Source organism: Taurulus bubalis (genome assembly GCF_910589615.1).
Source record: "Taurulus bubalis genome assembly, chromosome: 17".
In the NCBI taxonomy this organism is placed as follows: domain Eukaryota; kingdom Metazoa; phylum Chordata; class Actinopteri; order Perciformes; family Cottidae; genus Taurulus; species Taurulus bubalis.
Genome location: NC_136605.1, coordinates 22,789,933 through 22,814,602, shown reverse-complemented (window position 1 = coordinate 22,814,602; position 24,670 = coordinate 22,789,933). Strand labels below are relative to the sequence as shown.

Here is a 24,670-nt window from a genome sequence, read left to right as displayed (position 1 = left end):
GACATCTTTAGTGTGATGAGCTCTGACAGTTTTCCTCAAAGTATGTTGGTTTAAAACTTCTGGGTTTAAAGTAACTTGGTGTAAAACTCCTGGGTTTAAAGCTGAGAGTTTCCTGTAATCACAGACTTGCTTGCTGAAGCCAGTGGCTTTAATCCCTAAGCCCCGCCCCCCAGGTTACTGTTGCTATGCAGGTACAGACACATGATTGACGGCGCGAGCACTAACCGAGGGGGGAGGGGCTTAGCAAAGTCTTCCTTTCGTCTGTGTGGTGTGTGACATCATTTGTCATGTTGTTTTTTTTTAATTATTATTATAATTGTTATATATTGCGAGTACTAGACATTCTGACCCACACGTCACACCAGTTGGTGGCGGTAATGCACCGATCAGTTGTTTGCCAACCGCCAATAAACCTCAAAGAAGAAGAATCTGTGTCATGCGCAGTAGCGGCCGGGTAGGTAGCTGTTTAAACATGGCGGACCAAAACAAGAAGGACACCGAACCGAAGTTCTACAATGAAATATTAACGTACGTGAGTTTCACTTACGGGTAACGTCCGTACAGTTCTCGGCAGCAGAGAGAAGCTTGCTAAACATCGTCCCGCTCAGCAACATTTTCAATGCAGTACTTTTCTATATTTGTACAGCTTGGTGTTGATAGCATCACTATACTGAATACTTCTCCACGGTTTTCAAATGAACATACACATTTAGCGAGTCGTGAACATATGACTCAAGATGCCTCTGCAAGTACACAATACTGTTAGTATATGCAGCTGTGCTTCATAAGTGAGATGTGTGTGTATGTGTATATATATATATATATATATATATATATATATATATATATATATATATATATATGTGTATATATATATATATATATATATATATATGTGTATATATATATATATATATATATATATGTGTGTATATATATATATATATATATATATATATGTGTGTATATATGTATATATATATATGTGTGTATATATGTATATATATATATATGTGTGTATATATGTATATATACGTATATATATATGTACATATACGTATATATATATATATATATATATATATATATAAATATATATATATATACATATATATATTATTGTTATTGTGGATTTTTTACTGTTTTTTTTCATCACTGTTTATTTATATTACTTGTCTTTTATTTTATTTTTACTGCGCGTGTCTTGGGTGCACTTTACCCGTCTGTTGCGGTAATCCTGCAAATTAATAATAATAATAATAATAATAATAATAATAATGATAATAATAATAATGCATTTACTTTTTAACGCAGTTTTCTTTCAAAAGAATCTAAGCATGCCAATTTCCCCACCGCGGGACTAATAAAGGAGTATCTTTTTTTTATCTGAAACCAGGACGTACATATTGCTGCATCTAAGGGTTTGTGAGGTACTTCTACATAGTCAGTGTTTTATACTACAGTAGCTGGAGCAAAGCAATGCACTTTAGAGGCCTAAAAAAATACGTTTTACATTTATGTGTACGCGATATTTAGAATATTGTATATATTTATCCGTCTTGCCTTTATCTCCCGATGAAATGATCAAAGGCCCTGAAGCTGAACGTTGATTTCTCTCTTTTGACTCCCAGTCCGTCTGAACTGTTCGCGGCCCGGTCCCGGAGCCACAAGATCCCAGCCAGAGGCCAGAAGGACTTCTTCCCCGACGACTCGGACGAGCAAAGACGGAGACTTGAGCAGAGTCTGAACGAGCACTGGAGCCTCATATCGGAGGAGAGAGTGGAGAAGCTGTGAGTGACGGCCACGTGAAGCACAAACGTGGAGGATTAGAGAAAGACACCGTGTTGTTACGGTTCTAATGAAATAAATAAACAAAAACCAGCATAGCTTTTCCTAATGCTGCGTTCACAACAAAAGCTTCTTTTTTTCACAACGTTTTTTCAACTAGGGTTGCTCGATTTCGGTGCTTCCTTTCGGTGCCTGAGCCGATTGAAATACTTTTGTTACTACTCTGTATAGCTACAGTAGCTAGCTAGCATCAACCTTTTAAAATGCCGAAAGGTAAAGTTTGGCTGTATTTTGCAAAAAACGATTCGAACAACGCGACGTGCAGCAAATGCAACAAAACAACTGCGTGTAGAAGAAGAAGTAGAGCCGAACTCCGAGAGAGAAACGCTCCGTTTTCTCCACCAAACCTCGTTGAGGAAACGTCTGTTTTAAATCCCCAATGTTAAAGACCCCAAACACTTCAATTACTTTAATCACTTCAACCTGTGCTATTTAAATACATGTGTATTCTATCTGTTAGCTAGCGCTGCTGCTGCTACCGGCCGCTGCTGCTGCTACTGCCGCGTCCCCTCTGCCCAAGTCGGGTGTCGAGCCTGGTCCCGCTACCTTCGGTGGTTTTCGGGGAGCTAGCGGAAGTTAGCGGGCAACTAACGGAGCGCTAGCAGGAGCCCCAGCTGGCTACAGCGGGGAGCTAACGGGGACACTGACCGAAGCTAGTAGCGGCTCGTAACCCGACTTTTACGGTAATTTGAAGTCAAGTGTTTTGTATTGATTTATTTATAGTGTACTTTAAAGAGTTAATATATTGTTCAATTTGAAGAAAAAAAATTGCGGTTCAGGCGCCGTTTTAGCACCGGTAGCGAGGAAAAACCCAAACGATGTCCATCCCTATTGCCAGTGCTTTTTCGCGCGTGTACTCGCTCGACTTAATGTGGTTAATTCGCTTCATTCGCGCCGCCTGGCAGACGTTTGCGTTGTTGGCCAGCGTACGCGTCTGCGTTGACTTTGCATGAAATCTTCTCGCGCGAAAAATTCCCACCGCTTTTGGTGTCAAACGCAGCATTAAAGTCCTCAAGTGCTTTGGCAAATTAGGAGTTTTAAGAAAAATCAAACAGCTACTTAAACATAATAAAGAGGCGAGCAACGTTTTTTTAATTTTTTATCCAGTCAAATAAATAGAAAATGATCAATATATTTTTTTTGTGCAATTGCCAAACTCACAGAACCGTGTGCCTGTGGTTCAGTGCTTGAAAACACAAACTCATGTGGCGTAAAGCATCATCTCCTGGGTTAGAGGTCATCATCAGTGACACAATAACCAAGAAAAGTCACTTTACTGTAATGCAGCGTTTAAAAACACTCAACAGACGAAATCTAAGACGGTGTCTGGTCTCACGTAACGATATCGGGTAAATTAACCAAATGTTCACGAGCCGGTTCCTTTTCTGACAATGTAAAGTCTGCTTTTGTTTTACTGCAGAGGAAACCTGGTGAAGGCCACGTGGATTCCAAGTGAGCGCACGGTCGAGCTTCAGTCTCCAGCTGTGAGTACACACACACGAGAGAGAGACATATACTTCTATACAACCAGAGGAGTCGGCCCCTGGTGGTCAGGAGAGAGAATGCAGCGTTAACACATGAAGCATAGACTTCTATACAACCAGAGGAGTTGCCCCCTGGTGGTCAGGAGAGAGAATGCAGCTTTAGCACATGAAGCATAGACTTCTATACAATCAGAGGAGTCGCCCCCTGGTGGTCAGGAGAGAGAATGCAGCTTTAGCACATGAAGCATAGACTTCTATACAACCAGAGGAGTCGCCCCCTGGTGGTCAGGAGAGAGAATGCAGCTTTAACACATGAAGCATATACTTCTATACAACCAGAGGAGTCGCCCCCTGGTGGTCAGGAGAGAGAATGCAGCTTTAACACATGAAGCATATACTTCTATACAACCAGAGGAGTCAGCCCTTGGTGGTCAGGAGAGAGAATGCAGCTTTAACACATGAAGCATAAACTTCTATACAACCAGAGGAGTCGCCCCCTGGTGGTCAGGAGAGAGAATGCAGCTTTAGCACATGAAGCATAGACTTCTATACAACCAGAGGAGTCGCCCCCTGGTGGTCAGGAGAGAGAATGCAGCTTTAACACATGAAGCATAAACTTCTATACAACCAGAGGAGTCGCCCCCTGGTGGTCAGGAGAGAGAATGCAGCTTTAGCACATGAAGCATAGACTTCTATACAACCAGAGGAGTCGCCCCCTGGTGGTCAGGAGAGAGAATGCAGCTTTAACACATGAAGCCCTTTATTTGATTTGCATTAAAATGTGTGAAGCCCAAACACACACCTGTGATAGTTTCTTACCTTCTGCACTTCTTCCTCTTATCATGAGTCAAATGATGACGTTGTTGTTGTTTTTTTAATAAAAGGGCAAGTTTTGGCAGACGATGGGCTTTTCGGCCTCCGGCAAGCAGTGCCTCCTCCCTGAAGAGGCGCTCTACCTGATGGAGTGTGTGAGTGGCAGATGAAAGCTGTGGTTTACCCATCATCCTTTGTGTTATCCCCGTGTTGACACAGCACTTATGACCTGTCGGGTTCTGATGGATGTCCTCTGTGAACAGGGGAGCCTGCAGGTGTTCCACCTCCAGCTGCCGCTGTCCATCCAGGACGGCTACGAGACGTTCCTGTCCTGCAGCGCCGGGAGCCTCCTGCAGTACCAGGTGTTCTCTCACCTGAAGAGGCTCGGCTACGTGGTGCGCAGGTTCCATCCCAGGTACCGAGTCAGGTCAGGTCTAGAAATGTGAGATAATGTAAGACCCCATGTCTGTCATTAAGTATCACTGTGTGTGTTCCTCTCTCTGTCCTTACAGTTCTCAGACGTCGTCCTATGCGTTGCAGCTGAATCTTCCTCCGTCACGAGCGGAGAAACGTGTGAAGAGGAAACGCAGCGACAGTCCGTCCACAACGTCCAGGTACACAGAGGACCCTATTTATTCATTATCTATTCATTTATTATTTATTTATTATCTACTTATTTATAATTACATTATTTATTTATTATCTACTTATTTATAATTACATTATGTATTATTTGTGCTGCTGAGCCAGACTTACTCTCTTTGGATCAATAAAGGGTTAGATTTTTATTGAGAACAAGAAATAGAAAGTACAGATATTATTTTTCAGTATATTACAAATACTTAATGATATTTAGCTAGTTAGTTAGTTTGTCCCTAAAATGACTCAATCTTCACAAAATTCATAATCTGGCTGCTCCCAAAATACAACAATTGATAATTTCTCCGTCTAAACAAAGTGAAATATCATCCAAATACCTTCAGTTCAAAGATATTAAATTGTTCATCATATTATTGATTATTCTCTGTGGCTTTATTTATTAATTCAGCTCTTTTCATACAAACATGCAGCTCAAGCTAACTAACAAATAAAAACAAAAGAAATAACAATTATAGAAAGCAAGACAAGAAAATAAAATGCTGAAAATATATAAAGTCAATAAAATAAAAGACTCACATAATCAATACTCAAATAATAATAGGAAAAAAAGCAATGATTTAAACTTAAAAACAAAATTTTTAACATTACTTCAAATTAAAAGACAGATTAAAAAGTAGGTTTTTAATTTCTTTTTAATAAATACAGAGAGAGAGTTGTTTTTTTAATATCCAGAAGCAAAAGCAGTGGAATAAAATGAAATAAGATCTAAATGTAAAGAGCAAAAGCTTTATAAAGTAAAATAACGTTCAGTTCGTGGGGGTCATGTGATTCACTTTCTTTGTTTTACTTTAAGATTCTAGTTTTCTTTGTAGATGTTTTAGGAAATCAAGTAAAACAGGATTTATTTTGGGGAATAAACCATTTTTATCAGTAAAAATGAAAGTCTGACTTTGGGCATATTTCTCTGATAAAAGCGGATGTTTTAAACTTCGCTCAGACCACCGAGCATCGAGGGCGGGTTTTCCTTCGCCGTCCTTTATGTCCTTTTCTCTTGCCGTAGTCATACGGCCGCACCGGAAGAATCCTCGACCGACCGAACGGAGGAGGACAGAAAGCCTCCGGAGGCTCCGGAGCCTCCGGAGCCTCCGGGGTCTCCGGGCTCCCAGAATGCCGCTGCAGGTTCAGCGGGCGGAGGCGGGACCTGGTGGACGACGGACGTCCTCGCGGTCCAATCGGATCCCCGGCCGCCCGCCTCCGGCTCCCCTCGTCGGGACTCGGGCTGCGTCGTCTTCCCCGACCTGGGCTCCGGGCGCCGCGGCCGCCTGGACCCCCCGGACCCCTCTCTGCTGCCCGGGGCTCTGGCCGTGGGCGCCTGCGACGTCGCCCCCTGGAGGCGGAGAATCAACCTGAGGGACGTGAAGACGTCGCCGCAGGAGCAGCGGCGGGAAGACGACCGCCGGAGGCGCCGCCGGGACGTCAACGAGGACCGAGAGGTGCGTGGCTTTTTGCTAACGTCCGCTAACTTCCGCTAGCTAGCGTCTGTGTGATGGAAGAACATTCCACGAGTTTGCTGAATTTACAGAAAATGCAGATTTGCTAAAAGAGGTTGCCTGATGTGAGATGACAGATCTCGTGTGTCTTCCACTTTGAGTGCGTTGTTTAATAAAATCTCTAAGCGGAGCCATACTATGTACAATGTTAAAAACCAGACACACATCAGTGAATTCAATGAGATTCTCCCAACTCAAGACACCTGGTTTACTTCCAGGTCCGGCGCTGCAGAAACTGGGCAGAGTATCGGGAGCTGCTGGAGCAGCGCCGGGGGCGGAGCCACGGCCGACCAGCGCACCTGTGGAGCGGCGAGGTCACGCCTCTCCACGACCCCGGAGACCCGATCCCCACCGGTGAGCTCCTGGATCCGGGTTTTAATCTACAGCGACTGGTTGAGTCTTATTCAAGAGATCTGATGTTTGTTTTTATTCCAGCGGAGCTGCTGGAGAAAATCAGTGTGATGGAATCTACACATTTACTGGAGGGAGCGTCCAGGTATCACTGCTCTCCATGCCGATACTCGTGTTATTAAACTGTTGATCTGACGCCACGTCATGTTCCTGCTGCTGCTTTAGTCCCGGGACTATTTATTTAAAAAGGAACGCAAAGGTTTCTTGTTTTTAGTCTCACTGTAATGATGGAATGAAATGCAGTAAAGCGTCTGTTTAATAGTTTTGTTTGTGCGTAACCGATGTGAAACAATCGGGAAAAATAACTTTTAGTAAAACACCTCCTACTGTAGTAAAACACCTCCTACTGTAGTAAAACACCTCCTACTGTAGTAAAACACCTTATACTGTAGTAAAACACCTTATACTGTAGTAAAACTCCTTATACTGTAGTAAAACACCTCCTACTGTAGTAAAACTCCTTATACTGTAGTAAAACACTTTATACTGTAGTAAAACTCCTCCTACTGTAGTAAAACACCTCCTACTGTAGTAAAACTCCTTATACTGTAGTAAAACTCCTCATACTGTAGTAAAACACCTTATACTGTAGTAAAACACCTCCTACTGTAGTAAAACACCTTATACTGTAGTAAAACTCCTTATACTGTAGTAAAACACCTTATACTGTAGTAAAACTCCTTATACTGTAGTAAAACTCCTCATACTGTAGTAAAACACCTTATACTGTAGTAAAACTCCTCCTACTGTAGTAAAACACCTCCTACTGTAGTAAAACTCCTCATACTGTAGTAAAACTCCTTATACTGTAGTAAAACACCTTATACTGTAGTAAAACTCCTCATACTGTAGTAAAACACCTTATACTGTAGTAAAACTCCTTATACTGTAGTAAAACTCCTCATACTGTAGTAAAACTCCTTATACTGTAGTAAAACTCCTTATACTGTAGTAAAACACCTTATACTGTAGTAAAACTCCTTATATTGTAGTAAAACACCTTATACTGTAGTAAAACTCCTCATACTGTAGTAAAACACCTTATACTTTAGTAAAACACCTCCTACTGTAGTAAAACACCTTATACTGTAGTAAAACACCTCCTACTGTAGTAAAACACCTTATACTGTAGTAAAACACCTTATACTGTAGTAAAACACCTCCTACTGTAGTAAAACACCTTATACTTTAGTAAAACACCTCCTACTGTAGTAAAACACCTTATACTGTAGTAAAACACCTCCTACTGTAGTAAAACACCTTATACTGTAGTAAAACACCTCCTACTGTAGTAAAACACCTTATACTTTAGTAAAACACCTCCTACTGTAGTAAAACACCTCCTACTGTAGTAAAACACCTTATACTGTAGTAAAACACCTTATACTGTAGTAAAACACCTCCTACTGTAGTAAAACACCTTATACTGTAGTAAAACACCTTATACTGTAGTAAAACACCTTATACTGTAGTAAAACATCGACTACAGAGAAGAACGTGTAAACTATCCCTTTAAACGTCCCCTGTGGTTCATTGTGATCAGACACGTCATGTGACGTCTCACCGCTGTCTTTAATGTATGTTGATTTGATGATGTGATTTGACCAAAGGCACAAAGCCTTCAGGCACAAAGCCTTCAGGCACAAAGCCTTCAGGCACAAAGCATTGTGGGTGTTTGCCGGCGCCTCATTGTCGCTGTGCCTGTGCTTTTGTCCGCAGGCTGAAGGACTCGGACGAGTGGCGGATTTGTTTCAATGTGTACCAACCCGACTCTGCGGCCGACTTCAAGAAGAGCAGCCCGGGGAAGGCGTGCGCCCGCGTGTGTGCCTGCAGGTGAGCGACCGCACACGCGTGTGTGCCTGCAGGTGAGCGACCGCACACGCGTGTTGACTCGAGCTCGGCTTTCAGGAAACGGCCGACACCGGACTCTTAAACGACCGTCACGGTGGTCGGGATGAATGGCCCTTTTGTGTCATGTTTTCCCTTTTTGATGTTTGATTAATCCTTTGGCTACCCACAATGCAATGTGTTTCTTTTGTTAGCAATACTTTTTTTGTGTGATCACATTTGTATTGATTTTCTAGATATGCATTCAAAGAAAAGATGTGTACAATACATGTACATAAAGATACACATGATCATACAAATGAAATAAAAATGTAACATAGAAGAAGAAAAAGTACATATGGGTTTACCTGCATATACACACACACATGTATATACGCACATACACACCCTCATACATACATGTACACATATATATGTGTATGTATATATATATATATATATATATATATATATATATATATGTATACATACATATACACACACATTTATATACGCACATACACACCCTCATACATACATGTACACATATATATGTGTGTGTGTATATATATATATATATATATATATATATATATATATATATATATATATATATATATATTTATATACATACATGCATACATACATACATACATACGTACGTACGTACGTACGTGTGTGTGTGTGTGTATATATATATATATATATATATATATATATATATATATATATATATATATATATATATATATATATATATATATATATATATACACACACAGTGTCTGAGCAATACTTGAACAAAAACTTGTAAAACAGAAAAAAAAAGCTGCAACCGTTTATTTTGTCTCTAACATTTCATATTTATTTTATAGATATTTTTCCTAAACAGCAATATTTCTTTAGATTTCATATAAAATATAATATATCTATTTTTTTATAAATTCAACCCGCTTCCTGCGTTGCAGACTGAGTTGTGGTTCTGGTCCTCAGGTTCGACGGCCCGGTGCCGGACCTGCGGGCGCTGAAGCAGCTGGCGGTCCGGAGCGCGGACGTGCCGCTGGTGTTCGCCGTGGTCGACCACGGAGACGTCTCCTTCTACACCTTCAAAGGCTTCCAGCTGCCCGCCGACGTCTTCCCCTGAGGCCGCAGGCGGCCTGTCGGCCTCCCGGACAAACAGGAACTATGATAATTAAAGAAAGAAGAAATCACCTTATCCTTTGCGACATTTTGTATTTTTGCATCTTCATCAGCTTTAACATCTTTTACTTGCCAAAGTTACTTACGCTAAAAAATAAGTTTTCAGGCGAGAAAGTAAACATTTAGATTCCCCCACTTCACAAATTAATATAAACCAATAAATAAAACAACTTTTTTGAAACTTCTGCCGACATTTTTTTGGCGCTGATGGAGAAGCTGAGTGCCATCACAGATTGATAATGAAACATAACTCTTAAGTTGATCTTTTTCTGGGTCTTTTCACCGTGAGTTCAGTAGTACTACCTGCTGTTCTGGAGCTTTCTACCGTGTCTCGTGGTCTTCCTCGGCACCCGGCCGTCACGGAGCTGTAGAAGCGTCTCCTTCTGGTCGGGATCCAAAAACATTGAAACCTGCGTCTCGGATATTGCCGCTAGCTTCTTTCTATGTGCAGGATATATCTTTTCTTCTTAATTTTCTAATTAAAAACCTGGAATAATTTCTCGTCTGTTTTTTTTTATTGTATTTTATTTATTTACTTTCCGCACACAGAAACCCATCTCCACGCCGCACAGCGATTCTCCTCGTGTTGACTTAGGCCTCAGCTGCAGGACGCCGACAATGCAAATAATTACATCTATTGACGCTCCTGCTGTCGCTTTGTCCCGCTGATGATGCAGCGACGCTTCAAAAGGGACCGCCAGGTGGAGGAGGACCAGACCGCCAGGTGGAGGAGGACCAGACCGCCAGGTGGAGGAGGACCAGACCGCCAGGTGGAGGAGGACCAGACCGCCAGGTGGAGGAGGACCAGACCGCCAGGTGGAGGAGGACCAGACCGCCAGGTGGAGGAGGACCAGACCGCCAGGTGGAGGAGGACCAGACCGCCAGGTGGAGGAGGACCAGACCAACAGGTGGAGGAGGACCAGACCAACAGGTGGAGGAGGACCAGACCGCCAGGTGGAGGAGGACCAGACCGCCAGGTGGAGGAGGACCAGACCAACAGGTGGAGGAGGACCAGACCAACAGGTGGAGGAGGACCAGACCGCCAGGTGGAGGAGGACCAGACCGCCAGGTGGAGGAGGACCAGACCAACAGGTGGAGGAGGACCAGACCAACAGGTGGAGGAGGACCAGACCAACAGGTGGAGGAGGACCAGACCGCCAGGTGGAGGAGGACCAGACCGCCATGTCTCCTCTCAGGACTCTCGCTCTGCTCGCTCTGATTGGTGAGTTATTAAACGTAAGCCTCCTGTTTTTGGATCAGATCCCTAAAGGTGTCTCGTCCCTCCAGGCGTCGGCGGCAGCGCTCCGACCTCCGGCTGCTCGTACGTCGGCCTCCTGACGCACCTGAACCTGACGACGGCCAACAGCCTGCTGACCGCCATGCGGCCCGTGAGGGACTGGACCAAAGCCACGCTGGTGCAGATGGACATGCTGCTGTACGGCATCCTACAAGTGGTGAGCGGCTCCTCGGGGCTTCAGCTGTTATTTAAAGGGCCAGTTCAACAACAAAAAACATTAAGAAAAAGATGGTTTTCTTTTTTTTTTTACTGTTTGAAATGCTTTTACTTCATTTTTAAAGGCTTCTTTTATTTAAGTATTTTATTCTATATATTTTGTATTGTATTATCTTATTACTATTACATTTCTAAATGTATTTGATGCACCTGCAGCTAAAATAAATAATAAAATCCACGTATATTTACCATATGTATCTATTATTGCACTATGTTTATTGTTTTTATTATATTAGCATTGTTTTATTCTGTTTATTGTTATGCACCTTTAACTAAAATAAAAATAAAATCCACCGATTTGTTCCAGACAAATACTAGAAACACTAGAAAGAAGAAGTCTATAGAATGTATTTATTTTCTCTCTCGTGCTACAAGAAGAAAGAAATCATTGAGTTTTAATTTAAGTTCCTTTAGCAGCTTCTGTCACTTAAAACTACTTTTACTTAAATCTTTGTACTTCTTTCGTCGCCGGTCCAAAGGAAACTGTCCCACACATTAATTGATGTTTAAATAATAATAATAATAATAATAATAATCGCTGACTGTCTGCAGGACGAGAAGTTTCAAACGGTCACGACTCACACCTGGATCCAGATGGTGAGAATCATCTTTTATCCCCAGATATTAAAAGAATCCTCTGCAGCGTCGCCGGGCTTTGAGTTTAAACGTTTCTCTTGTTTCTGGTTTCTTCCTTAGCGATGGAAGAATGAATTCCTCTCCTGGAATCCGTCCGACTTCTGCGGCATCGACTCCGTGTGCATCCCCAGGACGAGCGTCTGGATCCCGGACGTCTCCATCAGGGAGGAGTACGAGCCGCTCGCATGACATTATCATTTTCTTTTAAATTATTAAAATATTTCTTTTAATTTAGTTACCAGTAGAACAAAACTAATACTAGAATATAATACAACATTAAATAAGAATATACTAAAATAGAAATAAAAATAAGATTAAAAAAAATAAATATGGATGTAATAATAATCGAGATAAGAATTTGATAAAATATAGAAGTAAGAATACGATTTACAAAATGACTATAAATATTAAAAAAATGTAAATAAGAATTTGATAAAACATAGAAATAAGAATTTTATTTAAAAAGCAATAATAAAGAAATGTAAATTAGAATATTATAAAACATAGAAATAAGAATACGATAAAAAATATAAAATATAATTAAAAAAAATATAAGAATATGATATATAATAAAAATAAATAAGAATATAATAAAACAGAAATGAGAATAAGATAACAAAATGAGTTTAATACGATTTACAAAATAAATATAATACAAATATAAATAAGAATATAATAAAACAGAAAAAAAAAGAGAAAAAAGAATACGCTAACAAAATTAATTTACTACAAATTAAAATAGAATATAAAAATAAATAAGAATATAATAAAACAGAAAATGTAATACGATTTACAAAATAAAATAAAAATATATAAATGAGAATATAGTAACACATAAGAAAACGATATCAAAATGAATACAATTAAAATAGAATGAAAATATAAATACTGCTTTGACAGTTATTACTGAAGATGAGTAAAGTCCTCGTATGAATCCGTCTCCTCTCCAGCGCCTCGGACTCCGGCGCCGTCCACCACAGCCCGGTGCTCAGTCTGTCTCCTGGAGGCTGGCTGCAGGGCAGAACACGGCAGCGCCTCACCTCCACCTGCCTGCTCAACCTGCAGCTGTTCCCCTTCGACACGCAGCGCTGCAACATCACCTTCAGCTCCATGGCCTCCAACGGTGAACACGCCTCCTGCTGCTGCTGCTTGTAAACACATCTGTCGTGATGATTCTAGACCATAACTCTGTATTTCTCCACACAGTGAAGACCATAACTCTGTATTTCTCCACACAGTGAAGACCATAACTCTGTATTTCTCCACACAGTGAAGACCATAACTCTGTATTTCTCCACACAGTGAAGACCATAACTCTGTATTTCTCCACACAGTGAAGACCATAACTCTGTATTTCTCCACAGTGAAGACCATAACTCTGTATTTCTCCACACAGTGAAGACCATAACTCTGTATTTCTCCACAGTGAAGACCATAACTCTGTATTTCTCCACAGTGAAGACCATAACTCTGTATTTCTCCACACAGGGAAGACCATAACTCTGTATTTCTCCACAGTGAAGACCATAACTCTGTATTTCTCCACACAGGGAAGACCATAACTCTGTATTTCTCCACACAGGGAAGACCATAACTCTGTATTTCTCCACAGTGAAGACCATAACTCTGTATTTCTCCACAGTGAAGACCATAACTCTGTATTTCTCCACACAGGGAAGACCATAACTCTGTATTTCTCCACACAGTGAAGACCATAACTCTGTATTTCTCCACACAGTGAAGACCATAACTCTGTATTTCTCCACAGTGAAGACCATAACTCTGTATTTCTCCACACAGGGAAGACCATAACTCTGTATTTCTCCACAGTGAAGACCATAACTCTGTATTTCTCTACACAGGGAAGACCATAACTCTGGGCTCGTTCCTTAATGAAAACCTGCTGACCAACATCTCTGAGAAGTACATGGTGACGCAGGGAGAATGGGAGCTCGAGAAATTGGAAATAACTCATTATGAAGGCACCAATATAGAACCTGCAATCCTTGTTTTCACCGTAAGAACATATTTGTGCTGGCATTCGATGACGGCGTGTTTTTAATGAATAACAAACGTACATTCCCCCCGTTTCAGATCACGATGTGCAGGAAGCCGCTGCTCTACGTGGTCATCTTCATCGTGCCGCTGCTGTACTTCGTGCTGCTGGACGTGGCGTCCTTCTTCATCAACGAGGCCCGCGGGGAGAAGCTGAGCTTCAAGGTCACGGTGCTGCTGTCCATCTCCGTGCTGCTGCTGATCCTCAAGGACATGCTGCCCTCCACCGAGAAAGACCTGCCGATGATCGGTGAGCTTCAGGGAGCTTTCACTTCCACGCAAAGACCTAGCGCCTCTGAAGCTGCGCTCACACAAAGCGTTACTCTGTGCATTGACTTTGCATGTAATCTACTCTCATATGAAATGGTTTATTTGATTAAGGGACAGTGCCCATTAATACAAACGTTTCAGTAAATGCACCAGAGTTTAATCCAAGAGGCTGTTTTTCATCTGTAGTCCCGAGAGGTAGATGTTAAAAAATAAAAACAGAAAAACAGAAGTAGGATTAAATATACAAGGTTATAAAATGTTGAGGCTTTTACAACGCGTGCACGAACAATGAATGAGTGAGAATAGTAACATACATAGTGTCCTCATTCAGGAGACTAAGAAGACAACACAGAGACTCACACCTTCAACACAACGCAGATAAAATGAGGGATAACCAGGAAATAGAACGGACTACAAACAAGATGGAGACACAAAATGAATATGAATATATAAATATATCAGCGGCACAGAACATAAAGCATGCAGAGTATGTGAAATATATAAATCAGTCAGACAGATAAACAACAATAAAAGACGTGCATGCAGGTAGAAGAAGGTCGACCGGCAAAGTCTCACGTTTATGACTTAAAAAGGTTAAAAAAAAGTTGTTTATTTCCTCCACCTGTTGTTGTTGTTGTAATACTAATGTTGGCCTCCAGAGGCACAACTAATTACATTACATTTAGCTGAATCAAAAAAGTACAGTTTCTTCAAGAAAGTTAAACTACAAAGTGCTATCAGTAAGTAACATTTAAGTGCTGCTAAAGTGCTGCTTTCTTTATTTAAGGTATAGTTGGAAAAGATGTGTTTTTAGTTCACGGGTGAAGATGTAGAGACTTCCTGCTGTCACTGGGGAGCTCATTGCACCATTGAGGAGCCAGGACAGCAAACACTTGGCCCCTCTGGGCTTCCGTAGCTCCTTTGTGAGCATCAAACAGCATAAATGTCTCTGCTTTCATCCGGCAGCAAAGTACTGCGTCGGGGTCTTCGCGGTGGTGGGCCTCAGCGTGCTGGAGGCCATGCTGGTCAGCTTCCTGATCGACCTCGATGGCTATTGCAGCTACGCTAAAGCTAACGCTGCCGCCGCCCCAGAGGACGTGCAGCTGGAGGTCGACGCCCACAGCGGTACGTTTTCCTGTGAAGGTTCACACATTTAAATGATTCGTAGAACAAAGGCACATCAAACGCAGGTGAATTGTGAAGTAGTTTAGGAATCATGATGCAAAAATACAACAGCTGTGATGGAATAATGTCTTATTATTGTTATTATTGTTGTTGTCATTAGCATTGTGTCATTAGCACTTCTTTCATGTTATTATTCATGTTAAGATAACTACGTTTGGAGTGTGGGAACTTCCTGCTAAACCTTTTTGAATTTAAAGAAAAAAAATAGACTTCTAAAAAAAATATTTTGTAAAACAAAAGCAGACACATAACAACTTAACGTCAATATTCAGGAAGGAATAGAAAAAGTTTCTTTCACATTTACATCATCATCATCATCATCATCATCATCCTCTGAGACGATATCAACTTCACCTCGACGTTTAGATTTTTAAGCTCCGGTTTGGTCTCACCGGCGTTTTCACACTTTCTGATCACGACTATTGTCGTGAATCTGTCCTCGTATATGATTTATTGAACTGAATGAAAGTGTCCCGAATCTGAATCAACATTTTTACTTTTCCTCCAGGATAATGATTAATAATAATAAATAAATAATCAAAAGTACAACATGTTTAATTCGTACCTCTTTAGATAAATGCTGCTACAGCATTTACAGATGCAGGTGAAGCAATATTAAATACACTAAATGCACAATATACACAAACAAATAGAATAATATTAAATGAACTAACTAAACAAGAGTGCAAAGATCTAAACAAGCAACCTTTTACTTCATATTTATTTATACTTGTTTGTTTTATTTCCCACAACGAGGAAGATCTTGGGTCGATAATAATTGGAATAAAAATGAAAGAACATTTTAATCAAACCGGCCAAACTAAAAATAAATCTGGTTTGAATTGAAAATCAAACACTTTTACTAAGATTGTCTCCAAGATACGGAGTCGGGCGGATCCTTCACCCCGTCCTCTCAGACACTGGGGCCAGTCCACATCCCAGTACAGATGCATCAACACTCCCACAGACCTTGAACACACCGCCCTCCCCTCACAGAGCCCGACGGAGCTGAAGGGAAAAGCTCGCCGCCTCCGAGTCGACCCGACGACCTTCTGACACTGATCCTGGAGGAAGTGAAGACGGCCAGACAGGAAGTCAGGAGGCGGGACCAAGAGGAGCATCGGCCCAGGCGCTTCAGACGCCTGGCGGAGGCCATCGACACCGTGTTCTTCGTCCTCTACTTCCTCTGCACTGGTGCTTTCCTGACCTACTTGGTCATAATGTGGGTTTAACATTTACTGCCGTGATCAGATGAACAGATTGTTTATTTTAAATAACTAAATATCACAGTTTCTCACAGCTAATCGGTTGTTTCTTCTACACTTTCCATCCTCTAATCATTCAAATACTTTATTATTCTTTAAACGGATTTTCAATGATATTTGCAGACGTGAACTCACAACCTGCACACAAAGTACAGTTTATGACGATGATTGTGTTTACATTATGTTTCAAAATAAAGGTAATTTGTGTTTTATATTGATGTTTTTCTATTTGTCTATTGTATATAAATGTGATACCAGATTAATTTAATACATTAATATAATGAGAGGGAGGGGAGGTTTTAATGTTTAACACATTACATATTTTAATTAGTCTTTTACTATGTTGGTTTATTCCAGTGATACATTGAAAGGTTTAATCAGTAAACAATGTAGTGTGGCTGTTGTACTAATATATATTAGATTATTATGGCTCGTATATTTATTTAAAAGCTGTAGAGCTGTAACTCATTTTTAACTATTATTATTATCTTCATTAAGGATTAATCTGCTGATTATTTTCTCCATTTATTATTATTTTGTAAAAATAGTTATTGACGTTATAAACATGATTCAATATATAACTTTTATTTAAAATGTACTGTTTGGTTAATTAAACAAATTAACTGTCAGATAAATGTAGTAGAAATATCTTTATAATATATAAATCATAAATATTGTGGTATAAATACGACAATATTCCCTTTTTGAGACGGAACCGTTGGCGATAACAAACACAGGTATGGATGTCACATGATTCGTGTCACGTGACCGGTCATAACGTGATTTGACCAACGGTTGCGTAAAGCTAAACATAAAAACAACAACTACTAAATAAATGATCACCTTCACAAGAAAAGCTTCCTCATGTCAAACGACGAGGGGACGTTTTATTTTGACATGACAATACCGGAAGTGTGAGCGCCCGTCAGCGCCAGCTTGCCGCGTGCTCGTGCGGGAGCAGGTCAGCTGGTGCGGCTCGTTTCCGGCTTCTCTCGGCGGAGTGCTGCAGACCTGAGAGCTCTCTGGGGAGAGTTTCATCCAAACTGTCGGTCCACACCGACTTTAATCCAACCAGTGAACCCCGAACCGGGTCACCAGCTAGCTAGCGACCCACGTGACACCGAGCTAGCTTAGCATCCGCACGAGCGAGACACGCTGGAAGCTAGAGAGGTGAGAAGTGTTCACTTTTTGTTTTAATGCGCGCTGCTTTCTGATTCTTCACCAAGCCGAATTGAGAAGTGATCATTCAAATGTGATAAATGTGTTTAGCTATCTTCGGCGCATGCGCGCATTGGTTGCGGACCCTACGGTCAACACTAAACTGCAGGTTGCGCAATGGGAGTTCTGAACAGGCGTTTATTTCTTCCATTCTCAATGTTTATCCTCACATTATTGCCCTTACAGAACCGGGGTGGGCAAACTTTAATTATGATGATGATGTCATTAAAGTAACGTAGACTTTAAGTAACAGATGTGCATTCAGCTACCTGCTGTTTCCCTTCAGGTGAGCACCAGTGACGTCAGCCATGGCAGGTGGGATTACAGAGAGCGGGGAACCCTACTCCCCTTTTGTGAGTATCCTGCAGGATGCTGTGCTTTATCCTGCATGCTTAAAGTCTGTATTAAAGTCACGTGACTGGGCAGTTAACATGCTGTATTTTACAGTTAAGACTTCTTAACCTCAGCTTCCTTTACTTTCACGTGCAGGTGCTTCATGTCTTTATCTGGTGTGTTTTTATTGATCTACATAAATAAACTAATCAATATGTTTCAAATACTTTGTAAACTTTGGACAGAAGGCGTGCGTCCTTCAGTGAGGAAGGATGACGATGAAAGAGGAAACTAAACTGCTTACGCGTCCTTCTTTGTGCAGATCTTCTTTGTCAACTCATCTCAGTCTCTCTGCTTACGTCAGCCGGTCAAATGGTCTTTTAGTCGTTTTTCCAGGAAGCTAAAGCTCTGAATAATTAAAGCGCTGGGTCTGAGTGTTGCGCAATGAGCAGAGACGTTTCCCAGCATGCAGCAGAGCGCCTCACGGAGGTCTTTGTGCCCTGCAGGTGGGGCTGGTGTACATGTTCAACCTGATCGTGGGAACCGGAGCGCTGACGATGCCCAAAGCCTTCGCCGAGGCCGGCTGGGCCGTGAGCATCGCGCTCATCTCCTTCTTAGGATTCATGAGGTGAGTTCTGGAGAACCTTCCACACATCTGACTTCTATGATGTTCAGATTCAGTGTTACGGTTCCCTGCAAAGATCTAAGTGACGAGAGGTCTTTTACTGGCAATGTTTTCTTTGTATCTGGGTGTAAATGTGAATGTTTACGTTGTTCACGCTGCAAGAAATTATCCCTCAACAACAAAATAATTTTGATGAATGAATTGTACTTTTATACTTTTATTCGTCCGTCGACGTCATCAAAACTTCTTGTCTTTGGTTCTTTCAGCTACATGACGACCACGTTCGTGATCGAGGCGATGGCGGCGGCGAACGCTCAGCTGCGCTGGAAGAAGAGGAAGCAGGAAGAGGTGAGCGTCTATCTTCATGTGTTAGAGCTGCATTCTCTCTCCTGACCACCAGGGGGCGACTCCTCTGGTTGTATAGAAGTCTATCTTCATGTGTTAGAGCTGCATTCTCTCTCCTGACCACCAGGGGGCGACTCCTCTGGTTGTATAGAAGTCTATCTTCATGTGTTAAAGCTGCATTCTCTCTCCTGACCACCAGGGGGCGACTCCTCTGGTTGTATAGAAGTCTATGCTTCATGTGTTAAAGCTGTATTCTCTCTCCTGGCCACCAGGGAGCGACTCCTCTGGTTGTATAGAAGTATATGCTTCATGTGTTAGAGCTGCATTCTCTCTCCTGACCACCAGGGGGCGACTCCTCTGGTTGTATAGAAGTCTATGCTTCATGTGACCTCGTCCTCTTTATTTTAGTTTATCTCTTTCACACTTTTATGCAGCTGTGACAGTAAATATATTGTTATGTTCAAAGCCTGAAAAGAAATCCAACTTTCTTTTTAATAGTAAGATATATATTTATTTATGAGGAGGCTGTGGTTGCTTTATGGCCTGTTCTCCGTTATAAACCAGACCTTCAGTCATTTTTCGTACGTTGGCGAAGAGAAGGACTTTAAAGGCTTGCGGTTCTCCTCGGTGCAGAAGTCGTCTCTGAGGTTTACGACCCGACCCGACTCCTGAACGCCCCACGGCTTGATTCATGGTTCCTCACCGGTTCCTCCACGTAATGGAAGACAAGAGGGAGGGAGAAGTGTTTATTACCCTCTGCTTGAGTGAAGCACATCATGAGGAAAGGAACACACACACACACACACACACACACACACACACACACACACACACACACACACACACACACACACACACACACACACACAGGTGAGGAGGAAACCTTCTGCCGGTGTTTCCTGCTGAAGAAATAATTGTTGGAAACGAGGCCGATCTGGAGGGAAATAATAAGAAAAACTGATGAGCTCTAAAATGTCTCATAGTTGTGTTCTGATTGTTTGACGTGATCGCCCTCTGCTGGAACCTTCAGGGACTGCAACTAAATGTAATTATTTCTCTCTTTAAATGTATCAATAAATAATCAATAAATAATGACCGCTTTCAATTTAATGTAATTACATTTTTAAAATGTTGTGTATATATGTATATATATCTTTTAATTGTTTTATTTCTTATTTAGTTTTTCTTATTTTATTTATTTTACAGTTTAAAAAAAAAAATGTATATATAACACTTTTATTTTTAAACTTCATTTCCTGGATATAATTTGTGTCCTATGTCTCCTTATCTCCTACGTCTCCTTGTCTCCTGCGTATCCTACGTCTTGTCTCCTGCGTGTCCTATGTCTCCTTATCTCCTACGTCTCCTTGTCTCCTGCGTGTCCTATGTCTTGTCTCCTGCGTATCCTACGTCTTGTCTTCTCGTTTCCTGCGTGTCCTATGTCTCCTTATCTCCTATGTCTCCTTATCTCCTATGTCTCCTTGTCTCCTGCGTGTCCTAAGTCTTGTCTCCTCGTCTCCTGTGTCTCCTTATCTCCTACGTCTCCTTGTCTCCTGCGTGTCATACGTCTTGTCTCCTCGTCTCCTGTGTCTCCTTATCTCCTCGTCTCCTTTCCTTCAGCTGACTTCACTGACGGTTAATTGAGTTTAATCTGCGGTGAGTTTGGTAAACGTGTGGTTTGGTCCTCTTCCTCCTCCCTGCAGCTCTGCTGTGGTTCCAGATGTTTCCGTCCCGCGTGCAGAGCAGAGAAACACCTCGCCGTCGCTTTGAAGCAAAAATGACTGGAATGGAGATTCACACTTTATTTATTTATTTATTTTTCTCCGCAGGTCGACGACAGCGACTCCACCTCCGAGTATTCGGACGACGACGTCGCGGTCCGAGGCCGATCGGAGCCGGAGACGAAGCCCATCCTGTCCGTCCGTGAGTTCAGATCACGGTGACGTCTTCCGTCATCGTGATGTCATCGTGATGTCACGGTGATGTCACAACCACCACCGCGTCGTGGCTTCATGGCGGTTGATGCGCTGCAGCTCACCGACGCTGTCCTGTGTTTTCAGAGAGGTCAGGAGGTCACGTGGACCACTTCGACATCGTGGAGCGGGTGGAGATGGGTCAGATGGCCTCCATGTTCTTCAACAAAGGTAATCTCCTTCTTCTCCTCCTCCTCCTCCTCCTTCTTCTTCTTCTCCTCCTCCTCCTCCTTCTTCTCCTTCTTCTTCTTCTCCTTCTTCTTCTTCTTCTTCTTCTTCTTCTTCTTCTTCTTCTTCTTCTTCTTCTAGTTCTTTCCCCTCAAAGCGTGTTTTTGCCCGTTGTTCAATTTAACTGCCCACATTTAAAAGAGGGTGATTTCTTTTTTATGTCTTGAAAAAAAGGCAAGAGGCTCTAATTGGATGTAATTATAAATGGATAAATTGCCTTTGGCTGTAATTACCTGTTTGATGCCATTAATGTGGGAGGAAGAGGAGGAAGAGGAGGAGGAGGAACAAAATGGCTTCTAATGAACCCTGGAAGCAGAATCACCTCGAACCTCACAGAGCAAACGCTTGTGCTTCCTCCCTCATGCTTCCTCCCTCATGCTTCCTCCCTCATGCTTCCTCCTTCATGCTTCCTCCCTCATGCTTCCTCCCTCATGCTTCCTCCCTCATGCTTCCTCCTTCATGCTTCCTCCTTCATGCTTCCTCCCTCATGCTTCCTCCCTCATGCTTCCTCCCTCATGCTTCCTCCCTCGTGCTTCCTCCTTCGTGCTTCCTCCCTCATGCTTCCTCCCTCATGCTTCCTCCCTCATGCTTCCTTCCTCGTGCTTCCTCCTTCGTGCTTCCTCCCTCGTGCTTCCTCCTTCATGCTTCCTCCCTCATGCTTCCTCCTTCATGCTTCCTCCTTCATGCTTCCTCCCTCGTGCTTCCTCCCTCATGCTTCCTCCCTCGTGCTTCCTCCCTCGTGCTTCCTCCTTCATGCTTCCTCCCTCGTGCTTCCTCCCTCATGCTTCCTCCCTCGTGCTTCCTCCCTCGTGCTTCCTCCCTCGTGCTTCCTCCCTCATGCTTCCTCCTTCATGCTTCCTCCTTCATGCTTCCTCCTTCATGCTTCCTCCTTCATGCTTCCTCCCTCGTGCTTCCTCCTTCATGCTTCCTCCCTCATGCTTCCTCCTTCATGCTTCCTCCTTCATGCTTCCTCCCTCGTGCTTCCTCCCTCATGCTTCCTCCCTCGTGCTTCCTCCCTCGTGCTTCCTCCCTCGTGCTTCCTCCCTCGTGCTTCCTCCCTCGTGCTTCCTCCCTCGTGCTTCCTCCCTCGTGCTTCCTCCCTCATGCTTCCTCCCTCATGCTTCCTCCCTCATGCTTCCTCCCTCATGCTTCCTCCTTCATGCTTCCTCCCTCGTGCTTCCTCCCTCGTGCTTCCTCCCTCGTGCTTCCTCCCTCGTGCTTCCTCCCTCGTGCTTCCTCCCTCATGCTTCCTCCCTCGTGCTTCCTCCCTCATGCTTCCTCCCTCGTGCTTCCTCCCTCGTGCTTCCTCCCTCATGCTTCCTCCCTCATGCTTCCTCCCTCGTGCTTCCTCCCTCGTGCTTCCTCCCTCGTGCTTCCTCCCTCGTGCTTCCTCCCTCATGCTTCCTCCCTCATGCTTCCTCCCTCGTCTGAAGGAGCAACAGCAGGTGTCTGCCACTAGGTGGCGCCCTCAGCCCTCGTGGCGTTAAAGCTGCAGCTCGACTCCTTAAAGGTGAAAGAGCTGACGACCTTTTCCTTCTTGTGGACGCATCATCGGTAATGAGGAAATGAGTTCCTCTCTCCCAGCAACACAAAGAGCCTGAACGCCACATTCCCACTATTTATGACCTCATCATTATGTTTGTTGTTATTTCTACGATAGATATTGTTTTTCCAGAGAGGTCGAGTTTCCATTCCCAAGGGTTTTCTCACCTGACAAAGAAAACAGTTCCTCTCTGAAATGTTTCAAAAGATAATTCAATAGTTTTGTCGTCGCTTTCCTTCAGATTATTATTTTATTAAAAGGTGCAAAATGTGCAGAATCTTAAGAGGAAGCACAACCCGGACACTTAGGAGTTCGTTTGGAGTGGCGACCTTGAACCGCAAAGGATTATGGGTGCTCGTCTGTTTAAGCAGCGAAGTAACAAAGTGTGCAAAAGGAGGTGAAGATGAAACGGCGTCTCCTGGCTGAAGCCGTGTGACTGAAGACGACGCGGCGGTGAAAGAGACCGCGAGTCTCCGCCCTCTGGCAGGAATGTTGATGGTTCACTGCAGCGGAGGAGAGGAGCGACCTTCACGTCGGGGTTTGAAGAAGTTGAGGAGAGAGAGAAAGAGAGAGAGAGAGAGAGAGAGAGAGAGAGAGGAGAGAGAGAGAGAGAGAGAGAGAGAGAGAGAGAGAGAGAGAGGAGGAGAGAGAGAGAGAGGAGGAGAGAGAGAGAGAGAGAGAGAGAGAGAGAGAGAGAGAGAGAGAGAGAGGTTGCATCACATCAGCCTCTCTGCTTCTCTTCTCCTCTGGTGATGTGCGGCGCCGGTCAACATGGCGGCTGTGAAACACAACGTGAGCCGCGGCGGCGAACAGCAGGTCACGGCTGCAGCGAGAGCCTCACGACACGGGAGAGTCCTTTTCCTGCTTTTCTCTGTTTTCTATCGTGTTAAAGTGACGATTAGTTGAGTAATCTATTAGTTAATCACTAACTATTGTGAACATGGATTCAGTTTGAGTCATTTTTCATGCAAAAATATCAGAAAAGTGCAGTTTTTCGGCCTTAAATGAGGAGTTTTTCTTGCTTTTCTCTGTTTTCTATCGTTTTATAGTGAATATCTTTTGTGTTTAGGACAAACCAAGACGTTTAAAGACTTCTTCTCCTTCTTCTTTCACACTATTCTGTAGTTTTACATAAATAAATCGATAATAAAACAGAGTGGTTAGCAGCAGCCTCCTATTGAAACAGTATTTCTTCAGAGTTGTGGAACAACAAAAGAGAGTAATTCCCTCTGCAGCTCGATCCAATCATTTCCCATCAGCCACTGCTGCAACAGTTTGCTGCGTCGGCATCGTACCAGACTTTAATTTTAGGGAACGGATCGATGCTGCGAGTCGAGTCCGAGGAAAGAAGCTCGGTTTGTTTTCTCAAAATCAGACGCTGCTTCGTTGTAACTGAAGAATCCGTCGAGTGTTTTTGTTTGACTTCATGGTGAAAAGGTGTTTTTACAGCAGTTAAAGTGGATAATATTGCTTTTGTTGAAGGTTCGCCTTCAAAGGAGAACAGTCCCGTTAGTGGCTGCTGCTAATGCTCCAGCATTAATGACTCGTTCTGTCCCAGTTACTTATTTTTAGAGGCTCATTGATGGTGTCGCTGCCTCTGAGGCGCCGTGTTCTTCAGTTCATCAACATTTTGACTCGTAGAAGTTAAAAAGTACGAAGAGAGTAATCGGCTTCTCCTGAGTTATTTGTGACTTTTCAGGAGGTCAAAGCTGATTTTTCTTCATAATAAGATAATTAACACCACTTAT

The 24,670-nt window shown here is 42.7% G+C and overlaps 3 protein-coding genes across 4 annotated transcripts in view; all 3 read left to right on the top strand.

Moving 5' to 3' along the window:
• Positions 1-472: 472 nt before the first annotated feature.
• Positions 473-9,818, top strand: tsen54 (TSEN54 tRNA splicing endonuclease subunit; the record flags this gene model as incomplete). Its single annotated transcript, XM_079233457.1, has 11 exons — positions 473-528; positions 1,632-1,790; positions 3,269-3,332; positions 4,217-4,300; positions 4,409-4,560; positions 4,658-4,759; positions 5,806-6,238; positions 6,514-6,649; positions 6,731-6,791; positions 8,426-8,539; positions 9,527-9,818. The coding sequence occupies 11 exons, from the start codon at positions 473-475 to the stop codon at positions 9,675-9,677; spliced, it is 1,512 nt and encodes a 503-aa protein (XP_079089583.1). The 3' UTR covers positions 9,678-9,818.
• A 966-nt stretch (positions 9,819-10,784) lies between these two features.
• LOC306750068 (5-hydroxytryptamine receptor 3A-like) lies at positions 10,785-16,869 on the top strand. Its single transcript, XM_079233458.1, has 9 exons — positions 10,785-10,955; positions 11,021-11,187; positions 11,799-11,843; positions 11,943-12,052; positions 12,833-13,005; positions 13,745-13,899; positions 13,977-14,187; positions 15,174-15,332; positions 16,389-16,869. Exons 1-9 carry the CDS (start codon positions 10,916-10,918, stop codon positions 16,622-16,624), a joined length of 1,296 nt encoding a protein of 431 aa, XP_079089584.1. The 5' UTR covers positions 10,785-10,915; the 3' UTR covers positions 16,625-16,869.
• Positions 16,870-18,183: 1,314 nt separating this feature from the next.
• tmem104 (transmembrane protein 104) overlaps positions 18,184-24,670 on the top strand; it is a gene marked incomplete at both ends in the record, with an annotated part of 38,493 nt that continues 32,006 nt past the window's right edge. Inside the window, 5 exons of one of the 2 annotated variants that reach the window (XM_079233725.1) lie at positions 18,184-18,228; positions 18,715-18,836; positions 19,100-19,181; positions 21,008-21,101; positions 21,239-21,322. In XM_079233725.1, the coding sequence (XP_079089851.1) occupies positions 18,184-18,228; positions 18,715-18,836; positions 19,100-19,181; positions 21,008-21,101; positions 21,239-21,322 (427 nt within the window). Of the gene's footprint in view, positions 18,229-18,714; positions 18,837-19,099; positions 19,182-21,007; positions 21,102-21,211; positions 21,323-24,670 lie in introns of both variants that reach the window. The other variant, XM_079233724.1, reaches the window with a different exon arrangement.